Raw genomic sequence first — 15,710 nt, 5'->3', positions numbered from 1 at the left:
GACCCCATAGCCTATGGTCTTTGTTGACATTCTCTTTTGGCCCATTTCCTTATCCAATAAACTCTACTGCATTAGGAAATTCTTCTGTTTATTTTCAACACAAAGCAAGAAGGGTCAATTGTGACCATTGTGCTAATAGGTCAAAACCACATATCTACAGTATACCAGTAAGACGCGCAAACGCGGGAAGCGAACGCAGCTCGTACATATTTGGGTTTTGGACGTATAGCTGCTTTGGGGACTCCTTATATGGTTATGGCTGAGTCATGGTAACGTAATCACTCAGCTCCATATATGGGCACAAAAGCGGGACAGACAGACACACACACAGACAGACATGATCTGCTAGGTCTCATAGTAAGTGCTCACTGCATTCGCAATGAAGAAAATGTACACGTAATTTTCATTGTCACCATGGTAAGCACATTGGTTTGTAAAATGTTTCTCACATATGCAAATTAAGCCTTCATAACTAATTAGAAGCTTTGATTTTAGTCATATTTAGTCAAATTTCCCCATTTCACTATGGCATAAACAGTTAAGTTGTTCATTAGTGATCTTTTCATTTGTCAAACCACATTTGTGTGGGGCTGACATGCACCGTGACCCTGCAATCAAGTTCTGCCTATACATGTCAAGGATGATCATTATCAGCAGTGGCCAAGAATTACTCTGTATTATTGTATACAGTGCAAGTGCATTATATATTTAGTAGAAAAACAATCATATATATATAAATTATCTGACCAAAACGGCCACTGTATATAGATGACTGTGTTATAAAGACATGCATTGGATTTCTATATATTCCTTTCTGGTCCCAGGGGTGAACTATTTGTCTGGCCCACCAAATCCTCTTCCAAGTTCTTATTGCCGGCCTCATCTTCAGCAAGTGTTATTTGAACTTCTGTGGTATTTTCCTCCACAAGCTCACATGCAAGGTTGGAGAAAGCAGAGAGGGGCAGATTCTCCCTCTGCCTTTCCCGGTCACACGTTTGCTGTTCCTGATTTCTCCTGAAGCGTTGGCTTCTGGCATAACAAAAAGCACATACATTCTTCATGTATATTGAAACTAATGTCATTCTTTAATCTTCCTTTTTATTTGTGTGCACAGACATGCCCAAAATTGGGATGCCAGGGTTAAAATTGTTCATCTCTAATGTATATTGTGACACTGCTCAAATGAGCAATCCCATATTTACCTTTTACAGTCTTTAATCTTTATCTCATTAATGGTAGTTTGAGTTATCTATATGAGCATTATTTCTACTCTATTTTATGCATAGTTCTTTCCCTTTTATTTTTAACCACACTGACCTCTTATAAAAGAAGCAAAATGATATGCCTGATCCCAGCAGTATGATGACGGTCATAAGAAGTGTTCCAAGGACATATCCTGTGAAATAATGATGTTGGTCAGAAATTACTACAGTGAATTGCACATTAAATGTGAAATGTATTTTTATTTTTTAATATAATAATTTATTTAACTTATTTTTAATTCAAACTATTTAATGAGGCAAGTCACTTAAAAACAAATTTGTATTAATTCTAGCATGGCCAAGCAGAGATTCCATCTTGGCTGAAGTTTGGTCACTGGGAGACTACGGTTGGCATCCCAAATAGGACATGAAACTTACAAATTGCAGCATAACTATTTATAACTTGTATCTAGAATATTAGCATCATAACATAGAAGAATTTGGTAGAGCCTATACACCGGAGGCAATGGCACAAGATTCATACCAAGTACTCCTAAGTCCTTTTTCTTTGGTCTTGTGTAGGCCTGTGGATGAAGTCCAACAACTGTAGGTCTATCTTGATCGTGTCCTGGGATCGGGGGACCCTCACTGTAAGGCCATAGTTGGGGGGATTCTTGAATTCCTGTTGTATTCTGGCCATGGTGTGATGCTACAAACATGAGAACATTATGATTGCGTGGGTGTAAATGTCTGGGCCTACTGAGAGAACCATTGGCAACAAAAACAATGGGTACAGACAATGTCTTGATAAAGGAATTGAAAATAACAAAGTTATCATTGTTTATCTAACAAAAGCTGAAAGCACATATAGGCTATATCCTGATGGGGATGTTTCTAACTTCACAAGTTCACAACTGACTTGAGATTGAACATTGGCATGAAATATGCTTGTGTTGACACTGAGCAGTGTACAGAGATCACTTCACACATCACATCACTTCAGTTTTACACTTTACTGTTACATTCCACCAATTCATAAACAGGGGTAAGGAGTTGCATTTAGGATACCTTTACAAACCACGTTATTATATTATTGATATAACAATCATAATAATAATAATAATAATACATTATATTTGTTACGCATGTTATATTTAGTAGCACTTTGAAAGAGAAAAATATTTATTTTTATCTTAAATATTTGGTTACCGGTATTTATATTTGGTTATAAAAGTAATGTTTACCTGTATTGCTGAAGTGATGAATTGTGTACATTGGTTTGATTTGGCTAGATTGATATCTTCAGTTTATCACTACCTAAGTGTTGTATGAAAATGTGTATTTCTCTTAAATCATAATCATATATTAGAGCTTGCATTTATCTCTAGTGGATAATAAGGTTTATCTTAGCTTATTATAATTTGCTTATCTCTTCTACATCATAACAATAATTTATACCTCATCAAGATCATAATGTTTATTACTATTATACTACTACAAGGCTACTTACCGTGGATGCTTGATATATCACCAGTCAGTGTGAGGATAAGGAACATTAACTCCTTAGGCTTCAACATTTTCCAATATAGTGAGCGCCACATTGCAAAACGGCAGTATCCAAATCAGTGATGATACACTTTTCTTCAGCACATGGTACTTCCTCCTCTCGAGTGTGACAAAATGAAAAAGACTCTTTGGTGTCTTGTGCATTCTTTAGTTGATGCCTATAGTTTCTAATATGTAGCTGGATATTATGATTCTATTGGGTTTTAATAAAGGATCAAATATCAATACATTGATTGACTTTATTCTCCTGATGTTTGCCTCTCTGTCTATCTATAGTGCAGCATTTGGACTACTAAACTACAGTGGAACTCTAGCTGCGCTACTACTGTAGTCCTATGAAGGAATGAGAGGCATTGTGAAAATACATAATTAAAAATTATATGTATACGTTTTATAAACCATAAACAATAGAAAACAAATACTTATTTTGGAATGAAATTGCATAGTCAAAATATTCCATTTAACATAAATTGCAGTCTCCATTAGACAGTTATCGTTTTCAAGGATGTATTTTTGCGCCCAATATTGCAATTCCAACAAAGCAAACCTTTATCATACTAATCCCCAGTAATGACTTGTGAACCAGTCAATGTGATATAATTCTTTCTATTGAGAAGCACAATAACTACGGATAACAATCTCAAATGCTCAATAAACTATACATCAACAATCTGGTTGCTATTAAACCCAAGTGAAAGGGACGGGATAGTGTTTATTGTTATCTGTTTTCAGAAGGCCTTACGAGAGGAGCTTAAGACAGATTGTGAAAATCCATTAATTCTGTGGAGAAAAAAGGGTGTATTGCCTTGTATGAAATAACAGGATTTGTTGGGAAATGAATACAACCTATAATACCTGGGCAGAGCACAGAAAGACTGCTTCACACAGATAAGCACACCCCATGTGACAGTGAATACAAACATGGTTATATGTCTTGTCTACATAATATTTCATAATATCTTTTCTCAGTCAAGTGCTTTGTTACCACTAATATTTTCAGTATTAATTCTTGGAGGATAAACGACTAATGTGTGTGTATAGAGGAATGTGTTGCTGTCACCTCTGTGTGACTCTCTATTTGATTTGGTGAATAATGTACCTGATAGTTTACACATAGCAATAGCATTGATAAAGCCAAATGGGAAAGTGACATTAAGAAATATATTTCTTCTAATCAGGTTTTTCACCACACCGAAGGGTTCATCTTTAAGCCCGGGTTTCTAATACCAGGCAATCCCCTTTTCTCTAAAACCACAACAATACGGATCTTAGAAGCTCTCTACTTCTCATTTTATGTAGGCCTAGTGAAATCTGATTTCTTTTTGAGAAAGGAATAAGGCAAGATTAGTTGAATCAGCTGTCCTCTCTAACCCCTACACAAAACTGCCCAGATTAGCAAGGAATTAATTTTGTGTGCCTATAGGGAAGATTATGTTTTTACACTTTTTTCCCCTCAACAATTTCACTATAAGGACCAGGCAGTCTGTAGGACACGGAATAGAAGGCAAGGATAGGCTGGACCTACACTATCTAAAATCGTTTCATTTAAGGAGGTTGCAGTTAGTTATTATTATATTGTGAAAGAACGGTCTGGAGATGGATGGATTGATTAAGACAGAAAAACAGAAGTTCCCATTTACAATTGAAAATATACTGAAGAAATATCCTAACAACACTAAAGAGGAATGCCGACTGAGTGGTGCTGCTGGACAAAGGGAAAAGACAGGCATCCCTGGGAATACTGCTGAAGGGCAAACAGAAGTTCATCACACTTGCATATGCTGCTGCTACTGTAGCAAATGTGGAGAGGTGTTCCAAACAGATTTTATTCATGAATGTAAGACTGAAACTTGTTTTGCCTTGTAGAATTACACATTACAGATTATTGCTGTTTTGTTTTTTCTCATGTTTTTTTGTTCATGTTTGTGTTCATGTTGGATTAACTGATTTCAGAGGTGATTCAACATTAAGTCTGATCTAAAATCAGGTCTCTTGTGTCACAGCATGCCAGTATGGATGGTCTAGTAGAGGGACGTTCTCAGACGCTTGTAGGTGGGGAGACACTCACAGAGAGGGAGAGGAGCTGTCTGTCAGTCAGCTCCAGAGACGTACCCGGCGTCACCGCACAATTTTCACAGAGGATCAATTGGATGCTCTGGAGGAGCTGTTCCTTCAGAATCAGTATCCAGATGTGAACACCAGGGAAAAACTAGCACAGAGCACGCACTTAAACGAGGAAAGAGTCGAGGTAAGATTGTTATCATAATGATCTTAAGAATGCATTTTATTTTTAATACTTCATAATAGTTCTTCTTCATAAACACCCACAGCTCCAGGGGAAATGTTTAATTCCTTTCAGAAGTGGGATGGGTGCAGATGTTCTGTGTATGTTATGTAGGCCTACAAGGCTTTCTTTTTGTTATTAAATCCTATTATGGCAAAGCTGCTTGGTATTGGAAACATAAAAAAAAAAAAAACTAATTATTGCTTTGAAATATCGCTTTTCCAACAGGTATGGTTTAAGAACCGAAGAGCAAAGTGGAGGCGTCAAAAAAGACTATCATTTGGTGTAGTTTCAGAAAACTGAATAATTGAAGTTTATGGACAGTGTGTGTCTGAATTACCTTATTACGTTTATGGTTTGTGTGTACAGTATGTGTGCGTGCGTGTGCTGTGTGTGCATGTGTGTATTTTTGTAATGCGTGTGGACATTTCTTCCTGGTGACATTGTTTTGATTACACTTTTTAAATGTGGAGTATGTTATAGCTCGCTGATGATGCTACAAGATCTGGCAGATAATAAAGATGATTTCATTTATTTTAAATTGTTGGTTTCATTTTGGAGTTGTTGAAAACATTTGCCACTTAGAGAGAAAATCAAAAAATATCTGAATATATATATATATATATATATTAAGGACGGTTGAAGGACCCCCATATATGGCCCATTAATTAATCAACGACGTTTATAATAAAAAATATAGCCTGGCTCAGGCTCATTTGTCTACTATATAAATAGAAATACCCGTTTTGGCCGTTATATAAATCTAAATATATCTGGTAAATACATAGGGTACATACCACTTTAAGAATCTGATTATTATTATCTTCCGCCGACGTCACGCACGAACGTAGCGCCGTTGTTGTTTCTCATCAGGAGGAGGAGGCAGCCACGCTTTATAACACACACTGTTTGATTACAATCACGATTTTATCTTAAGTATTGTTAGCGACAGTAAGATGTACATATTCCAGTTAAGGGCATAGTTAAGTCTGAGAATCGTATCGATTGGTAATTGTTTTTCTATTCGGCATTCAAGAGGGACCCCACCGAGCTAGCTAGTGTGCTAACTGCTAACAACAACGTCGCATATTAATTAATAAGGTATTAGTGTAAATAGCATCAGTACTGTACCATGGAAGGGAGTGCCAGCGTCAGAAGATCGTTACAGTCTGGGACACTTGTCCCTGCAACTTGTGCCACTGTCGCCCTTCGACAGCAACCTGAAGAGGAGAGCGCTGGGACATACAAGAGAAAGGTTCTGGACGAAGAGGACTACATAGAGGTATGCCTGTTGAAAGTAGCCGCAATTTGCAACTCTACTTTCAACAATCTAGAGTTGTAAATTGCGGCTATGTTGAAAGTGGCTTTTCCTTTCCTTTGAGCAATGAATGGCACTTTGTTGCTAGATTGCTGTTATTTAGGAGTGATTCTCAAATAATATTTTGATTGATTAAATATCTATTGAATACTTTATTAATAGTTTGGAAATTGTATTGGGGTACGGTTTACAAAGATTGTTAAAAGATTAAGTTCACAAAAAGGCTGGTTTCCATTGTGGACTGGTGGTCCCGTGTATTCAATTCATAAACACATTTTAACTAAAGACAATAATAAACATTGATTACATTATTTCAAGGAGATACTGTACAACACACACACACACACACACACACACACACACACACACACACACACACACACTGTAGTGTAAACGTCTCTATTTAAGTGTACAAATGAGTGTAGTAATTGGACCCTGCACACTCAGAGGGTTTACTGTACAAATGGAACCATTTTGCTTGATTTACAGATTACAGTACATATAACTCTAGGAGTTGCAGACACATAAGGGTCTATTTGGTTGCTAAATGCTTGATGGTGCTGAAATTGTGCATTTCGCTTTTACAGTATACACAGATATTATTTATCATTTATGAGTATGTGCAGTCTCCACAGACTAAAACAACAGGGTATAATTAATACTTTGAGAAAAAGTAAACGGTGGCCCGGGCCCGCCTAGCCGTCCGGGCACCTAGGCAGCCTGAAAATGCAGGTTCAAGTCCCGATCCTGATGACCTTTGCTGCGTGTACACTGTACACACCCTCATCTTTCTTCCCGTTTACTGTTAACTTACTGTGATCTATCAAAAGAAAAGAAAAAGTAAACAGTGAGAAAAAAAAAAGATTATATTCACACACATGCACTACAATGTCACACATGGTATATATTACGCAATCCATAAGCCAACTTTTTGTACTTATTTGTTTCTAACAGAGTTTAGAGAAAATCATTCAACGTGATTTCTTCCCTGATGTAACAAAACTGCAAGCACAAAAGGATTACCTAGATGCAGAAGAAACTGGTGACCTTTCAAGGATGAGAGAGATATCCATCAGATATGGCTCATCTTTGACGAAATCTACACCACGAGCTTCAGTACCATGTAAGTAAGGTGAAGGGTGAGCTTTAAAAAATGTATTATCTTTTTTAACATCTGTTTCAGATGTGTTTACTGGGGCTTTTCAGCATTCTGTTATGCCAATGCCTGGTAATAGAAATTGCAAGACTCGCCATCTCCGATTTACTTTCCGTATCTGCGTGAAGTGGGTGGACGCCTTTTTAGGAGATGGGTAGCAGGTTGGAGTCTATTCATCGCAATGGAAGAGTGCACGTGAACGCAGCTTCTGAACCATTCTTTCGCCCCATGGTCACTAAACAAAATATTGGACCTGATCGTAACAAGCCACACAATATTCCCAAGACTTTCATACTAAATGTATTAATTCAGAGAGACAAATCAGGAGAAAATCTACTTTATTATTTACCTTTCTCTGTCCCAGCAACACAATCTCGTGGGATAGGAGTCAGACGTTTGTGAGATTTACAGTCTGACACCGGCGCCCACTTGGGAGATAATTTGTAGGTTTTGCATGTCGCCATTAGTGGCTCCAATCGGGATGGACTATCTTCCTAAATTAACAATCTTTGGTAATAGTTACTCACACGTATCATGTGGTCAGTGCACTAACTAGCTTCACCACAAGGCACACATCCTCCATAAACAATTTCAACCTACCAACCAATCAATGTCTTTTATATTCAAACATGAAAAAGAAATGGAAAGAAAATAGCAAATCTACAAGCTCACAACCTGTTGTATTGTATTTAGACTATTTTCACCGTACAACACCATTATATGATGAAATGTTAATGTTTAATTAGATAAATAAACATGACATCACTCACTGTTGCTCAAAATGTGTTTTTGACGATAATCAAATGTTTCAACCAAATAATAGGCCGGATATGTTTTGTGGCTTTTTGGTGAGTGCATATATTTTCCTGTTTCCTGTCTATATCAGATGTGACTCCAGCTAGTTTTGAGACTCCAGAAGGGCGTGCAGGATCCACACCCTCCTCCACACCTGGCCGAAAAGCTGCTGGCGTAAAAGGTATATATGGGGATATGTTAACCCATTTTGACCTGAGATCAGATTCTAAAAATGTCATTTCAGTTTTCTGAAAAAGCCATTTTTCTATGTCAGTCGTTCTTCGATTTTTCAAAAATAGCAGACCTACAAGCTCGTAGCGCAACACTCATCTGCTATTTTTCAATAGCTAAAGCATAACATAATGCTAAGACCAAAAGGGGTTCCCGTCCAAAATGGGTAAAAGATCTGAATGAATGTAGCTGTTTTCTGGCGGGGGACATAAAGTCATTGCATTTAGTATAAGTAAGCAAAAAGCTTTACAGTATTCCTTATATTTTCAATGATTGTGTACTTTTAGAAAAGAAGGATGACGAGGAAGAGAAAGAACTGCCTAGTCTGGATCGTTTCCTTGCCAAGAATACCAGTGAAGATAATGCCTCATTTGAGCAAATAATGGTGCTGGCAGAAGACAAGGAGAAGTTGAGACATTCATGGTTATATGATGCGGAGGCTGAATACAAACAGGTATATATGCATTGCAATGCAAGATAGTAGCACAATGCACATTTTGTCATATATCTTTTCACCAAAGCTAATTAAGCTTTGTTTTTCCGCCTAGCGCCACGAAGAAAATCTTGCCTTGCCATCAGCAGAGAAGGCAGCCATTGATTGTGTCAAAGCCGGACTAGAGACCTGGGAGTATAAAGCAAAAAATGCTCTGATGTATTACCCAGAGGGTAAGGAGACTTGGTACACTGTTTTACACAAATGCTTGTTCATGGCAGGATCCAAAAGCAATCTGTAAACTTTATTTATTTAACAATCTTAACAATAGGAGTGAAAGATGACGATGCTCTCTTCAAGAAGCCAAGGGAGGTAGTCCACAAGAACACGCGTTTTGTTGTAGACCCGTTCAGCAAAGCACTCAACAAAAGCCAGATTCAACAGGCTGCAGCCCTTAATGCACAGGTAATTCTCATGAACCATAATGATGTACGAGGGCATATAAAGTAAGATGGATTTAAGCTTGAGCTTTCCTAATATTATATTTTAACATATTGCAATGTAAATGCAAATATATTCTCTTAGGGCCGATTCATACTCTTGTTTCGGCGCTGTAGTGCCGAAATGATTTCGGCTCGTCAGAAAATTTCAGTAGCACCGAAGAGCCGACTTTAGGACGGTACCCGCCCCCCCGAACCTCAAATGACGTCAAATTGTAGGCTCTACAGCGCCGAACCGACTTTTATTCGGCTCTAAAATAGGAGTATGAATCGACCCTAAGTCTTTTGAAAGGGGAGTGCAAGATTTACAATTGCCTTTAATTGTTGCAGACCTGTTTTGGAAGTTTTGGAAGTGCTTGGATAAAACTTCCTGCATATTGGTATTTTAATTTGTATGCTACGAATACAAAATAATAGGTAAATCCTAACTGAATCTATTTTACCATGTTTTGTGCACAGTTCAAACAGGGTAAAGTAGGGCCAGATGGGAAAGAACTTATCCCACATGAATCCCCAACAGTGAATGGATATGGCTTTGAAGGAGCACCCTCCCCTTCTCCGGGTAAGTGTGCTTTAAACATTATATCAATACTGTACTAATAGGGCTGCAAACGAATATTCCATATTCGAAGGAACATTTGAATATAAAAGAATGATTGACGTATAACACATTTTGGTTAATCACACAATGTCACTTTAATTGATAAAAAAATGATAACTGATCAAGCTGAAACGGTGATTCATTTGGTAGTGAAGGCAGACAGTTTACAGTGAGACTCAATGGCTACGTTTACATGGACAGTTAAATCCCCTTTTCATTCAGAATAAAGGTTAAATCCTATTAAAAGTTGTCATGTAAACACCTACAAAAACTGAAATCGGAATGAAAATGGCCAATCTGATTTAAACTTAGATCTGATGTAACTGACCGGTTTATTCCATTTTTAAATCCTATTGAAACAATTGTGGACTCATGTAAACACTCATTCGGATTGAAGTTCATTCTGGTCTTTCTGTGCATGCTTGTTTCCATGTAATTGGTATGGCTATATTATGCTCTTGTTTTGCGATTAATTATATTAAGAAACTAGACATGTTTAATTTCACATCTCTGAGAGAAACCTCTCATAGGCTACAGGATACATCAAATGTAAAGTAATGCGGCATAAAAGTGTTTTTTTATTATTATTTTGTTTTACTGATATGTAGTGGAGTAAAAGTAAAAGTATTGGAAATTGAAAATACTCAAGTAAAGTAGAAATGCCTCAAAATTGTACTTTAGTACTAAAGTAAATGTACTTATTTACTTTCCACCACTGGACGTAAACATATCCGCCACGCCCCCTATCCAATCTGAATTAATTAATTCTGAAGTTTTCATTCTGAATGAAAAAGACCTCATGTAACCGCAGCCAGTGACTGAAAACGCAATGTAAAAACTATGCATGGATTCTTGTCTCTCGTGTTAAAGCTGCCTCTGTGACACAATTGTCTTGTAGCCTACCTTAATTTGATTTAATCCAAAAACAAATGCATTGCTTCGATTATTTCCCATTTCATGTCGATGTAAGGATTGTTCTAACTTCTATAACAGGCAGCACAATGAGCCAATTATGTTTATTTCCACAGGTGTAGGCGCAGATTCCCCTTTAATGACCTGGGGTGAGATAGAAAGTACCCCTTTCCGTCTCGATGGGTCGGACACCCCATATGCTGAGAGGAACCATGGCCCGTCATTTAAGGTATTAAACTAGTGGTGGTTGATTCATCAAACATTAATTTAAAGTGAATTGTCAAATTCATAAACTAACATTGAGATAATATTTGTAAAAGATTCCAGAGCCAGGAAGAAGAGAGAGATTGGGTTTAAAGATGGCTAATGAAGCTGCTGCTAAAAACCGTGCAAAGAAACAAGATGCACTGCGAAAGGTCACAGAGAACCTTGCAAGGTAAATAGTACAAATAATGCAATACAAAAGTGTAGACCTTTATACCAACACCACCTATAGCATTGTTTTGGGTGTTATAAGGTGTCACAAGAAGTAACACAGAGAACATCTACAGTCTGACATAATGTTTTGTAGAAACCTTCCTCCAAAAGACAAAACTTGCTCCTGAGGATGGGAGAGATGCCTTAAAAGTCACTCATTTTAGTGTTCTCAAGATCTCAGTGCTACACTTTATATCTCAGAATTCAAAGTGAAAGTGCCTGACGTCGAAATAAAAAAAACATTCACTCTGAAAGAATATATACCTATTCAAAGATTTGTGCCGCATTTTTACAATTTTTCAAAAATAGCAGACCTACAAGTTCATAACGCGCCAGCGCGCTATGAGCTTGTAGATCTGCTATTTTCCAATAGCTAAAGTATAACAGAATGCTTGAAACACCAAAAGGGTTTCCCGCCCAAAATGGGTTAAACAAAGTTAGATGAATAAAAACTAAGTTTTGCTTAATAAGAACATCTCTGTTAAATGCACTTCTTCTCTGTCACCCAGATCAAATGTGGAAATGCTTATAAATGCTTCTCAAGATGACTTAATGTCCAAACCTTTGAAACATTATCTTTATTTGCTATAGGGGCTAAACCAGATTTCAGTTGTTGCTTTGCTATAGACTAGAGGCTAAACCAGATTTCAGCTGTTACTTTGCTATAGACTAGAGGCTAAACCAGATTTCAGCTGTTGCTTGTTTTCTGTTGATAAATTGAGAATAGCTAGTATAATGTAGTGTTGCCATGGCTCGCTCTTCCATACCCTGCTATTCTGCCTGTATGCTGCTTGTCTTGTCATAACTGTATTGTCTGTCGCGTCGTCTATGTTGATTCAAACTGTTTGAGACGAGGCCAAAGTATATTTGGGGATCCCCAGCCCAAAAGGTTGAGAACCCCTGTGTTATAGGACCATTATGGAAATTTGCCATTTCATGTTTATATCCTCTGCAATTTAGTAATTCATTATTGTCTAGCATTGATGCAGCGTTGTTATTTTGAAACTGTCAGTGTTGAATAAATTAATTCTATGTATTCATTTATTACTACATATATAAGTTATGTGATTTGGCAAAATAATAATAATAATGTTGTTAGTATTAGTTGTTATAGCACTTGTTATAGCACAAATGTTGTTTCATAATAATTTAAACTAACAGACCAATAAACTCTGTTTTGCAGTCTCACTCCAAAGGGCCTGAGCCCAGCCCTCACCCCTGCCCTGCAGAAGCTTGTAAATCGGACATCTAGTAAATACACAGACAAAGCACTAAGGGCAAGTTACACCCCATCCCCCTCACATAGAGCCGCGACTCCATTTGGTGGCCCATCCACACCCACAGGCACGCCAACACCGACCAAAACTGGTACCCCTTCCTCTCAAGACCCAGCCTCCATCACAGACAACCTACTGCAGCTTCCCAAGAGACGAAAAGCCTCAGACTTTTTCTAATAAGAGTTTACCTATACTCTGAAGTATCTGGACTAAATTACTTCTTATGGTGTGCTCCACCTTTGCCCAAAACTTAGAAGCACATCTTTGTTCGGTTGGATGGGATATGTAATTGAACAGGGAAATCTGAAACTGTGTACTTATTTATGTTATTGCTCTGATGCTTAAAAGTAGGCCTCTGTGAAATACATATTTTTTATTTTATTGTAATTTTGTTTTAATTCTTACTAATATTTTTAGGTCTTGGAATCATACATAGAATGTGCAAACACAAAGCTGAATTTTTTACATTTGTCAGAAATTATAAAGACACCATAATGTTTATAAGATGCCATAGTTGCAGTGCATAATTTTTTGCATATACTCTTCAGTATACAGTCCTCAACCTCAGTTCACTGATTGATTGATTGACTACTTTATTAACAAGTTTGTTAAACCGTACAGCCTAGTACAATCAAAAAGGATAAAAAGCCCCAGGGGGTTTGTTTCCCTTGTACTGATTTTAGTTGATCGACAAAGTTATAGGGGCTTGGTATTGGCAAAGATTTGATTTACAGTATAGTCCCTTCACTAGGTACTTTTATTCTCATTGTTAACCATCATTTTATACACTATGATACAGCCTGTTAAAACAGTTTGAGTGATTTAAGTTGAAGAAAAACTATCCTTAATCTCGAACTGTGCTCCTGAATTTTCATTTCTCCTTAATTTCTCCTGGATTGGGGGATATCCGTGGCTTTGGATGGCAACTCGTGTCCGTATTAAACTGTGCATGTGCGACGTGATGATGTCATCACATACATTGTACCATTTTTATACCTTTGCGTGATCCCCCCACAGTTAAGGTTAAGGCACACTGGATGCGTTTTTCGGAAAACCGATGGAAAAACGCAGCTAAAAATCAGAAAAACGCGTTCTGTGTGCAGGGACCTTTACCGTGTGGGGGTCCCCAGAACATCCAGACCCCAGGAACGCGGTTGAGAAATGACAGTTATACCGTTTGGGGGTCCCCAGGGGGTCCCTGTATTGTACTGTCACCCAAAATCATGCAATGGCTGCTAAAAACTCAGCTTCCTGTCATGCAGCTGTGCAGTGTGAAGCTCAACAGCGCCACCTGGCTGCTAAAAACTCAGCTTCCCATCATGCACCTGTGCACAGTGAAGCTCAACAGTGCCAACTTGTCACCTGTTGGGACTCTAAACGTACACGCATACAAAGGGAGTGTGGCTACCCCAGACCACACCCCCCAAAATGTGAATTCTGACACTCCAATGTTGGCAACCCTGGTTGTTACATAATGCCTATGTGTGTTTGAAGGCCTATTTGTCCAGAATAGTTCACACAGGTGTGATTTTTGTCAAGTCCCTTGCCACTAAGATATAGATCGGATAGACAGACCATCATCAACCATTGACCCGGGAACGTGGCCAGGGGCCGGCACCGGTTCTGGTGAGCCACCCTGCGTCCGAAATGGTTGAGTCTACACACACCGGGGCGCGAATTCAGATTTTTAAGTGGCGTTTCTCCATCGGTTTTCCGAAAAACGCGGCCAGTGTGCAACCACCTTTACTGTGTGGGGGTCCCCAGGGGGTCACTCTACTGTACTGTACTGTCACACCCGAAATCATCATATATAGGCCCTACAGTTGGTGTGTGTGTGTGTGTTAGGAGGACACAAGTGACACTTGTGAAAAGCAAGCAAAAGCTATTTTCGTGCTCGGACCGACCCAGCCAGCCAGGGACCAAGGGACCCACATAGGCTGTCTATAGGAGTGGTTGCATCACTCAAAAACAGACTAAGAAAAAAAAGGCGAAAACGTTTTTTGATTGATTGATTGAAATATGTATTAACAGTTTGTAGAATTACAGTACATTTCAAGCACAAAGACTGTTAACTGTGAGTGGACGACCCAATTAAGCATTACACTTGTTTACAACAGGGTCCACATTGTTCAATTCATCAAAACATTTAGAGACATACAAATAGACACTTCTATGTAGTTAAAGAACAGAACAGGAATTCATCATATAGGAAGCAAAAAGGGAAAAGATACATATACAGTGAGGGGAAAGGGGGGGGGGGGCGGTGGGGGGATTCAGATTTTACAGAGGCCAGTTTCGAATTGCAGCCATCCGTAGGTGCCCTTTGAGAGAGGTTTTGAAGGAGTCAAGGGATTCACATGTCTTAATGACTGTTGGTAGGGCGTTCCACATTTTGGTGGCATAGGAGCGAAAATAATTTAGTCCCTTGTTTGTGCCGAATCTGGGTTGTACATGGTTTGTTGCACTCCCTCTGGTGTTGTGGGTGTGGACTTCGTTTACATTAAGGAAGTATTTAGACAGGTACATGGGTATCTTGGTGGTGTATCGAATCTTGTGGACCAGACCCATTGCAAGATACTCTGTCGTCGACCCTAAGCCATCCCAGCCTGTCAAAGTGGGCAGGGGTTCGGTGGGTGAGGCCAAGTAGGAGCCTGACCAGTTTGTTTTGGGAGGTCTGGAGCCTTGTTTTAAGGGCCTTTGAGGTGCTGTGGTACCAAGAGGTGGATGCATAGTCAAAGAAACCTTGTACGAGGGCTTCTGTTAAGGTCTTCAAGGTGTTTTTGTTGACCAGTGAGGAGATCCTGTAAAGGAATCTTGTTCTTTGATTTACTTTTTTGATTACGTTGGTGGCCATTTTATCACCGGAAAGATTGGCCTCCAGGATGGAACCTAGGTAGGTAATTTCATCTTTTCGTGTGATAATATTGTCACCCACTCTAACCAAGAAGCCATCTGCCT

The 15,710-nt window shown here is 38.5% G+C and overlaps 2 protein-coding genes across 2 annotated transcripts; both read left to right on the top strand.

Moving 5' to 3' along the window:
• Window positions 1-4,364: 4,364 nt before the first annotated feature.
• On the top strand, window positions 4,365-5,355 carry LOC308309676 (pituitary homeobox 3; the record flags this gene model as incomplete). The annotated part of the gene is made up of 3 exons (XM_080755588.1): window positions 4,365-4,605; window positions 4,772-5,016; window positions 5,281-5,355. 3 exons carry the CDS (start codon window positions 4,365-4,367, stop codon window positions 5,353-5,355), a joined length of 561 nt encoding a protein of 186 aa, XP_080611714.1.
• A 540-nt stretch (window positions 5,356-5,895) lies between these two features.
• On the top strand, window positions 5,896-13,314 carry ess2 (ess-2 splicing factor homolog). Its single transcript, XM_080756003.1, has 10 exons — window positions 5,896-6,334; window positions 7,325-7,493; window positions 8,413-8,502; window positions 8,840-9,006; window positions 9,101-9,218; window positions 9,317-9,450; window positions 9,945-10,047; window positions 11,115-11,227; window positions 11,319-11,434; window positions 12,659-13,314. Exons 1-10 carry the CDS (start codon window positions 6,185-6,187, stop codon window positions 12,927-12,929), a joined length of 1,431 nt encoding a protein of 476 aa, XP_080612129.1. The 5' UTR covers window positions 5,896-6,184; the 3' UTR covers window positions 12,930-13,314.
• The last annotated feature ends 2,396 nt before the right edge of the window (window positions 13,315-15,710 follow it).

The sequence above is a fragment of the Protomyctophum bolini genome (assembly GCF_963924005.1).
Source record: "Protomyctophum bolini genome assembly, chromosome: 22".
Lineage (NCBI taxonomy): Eukaryota > Metazoa > Chordata > Actinopteri > Myctophiformes > Myctophidae > Protomyctophum > Protomyctophum bolini.
This window is presented reverse-complemented; position numbering and strand designations above follow the sequence as displayed.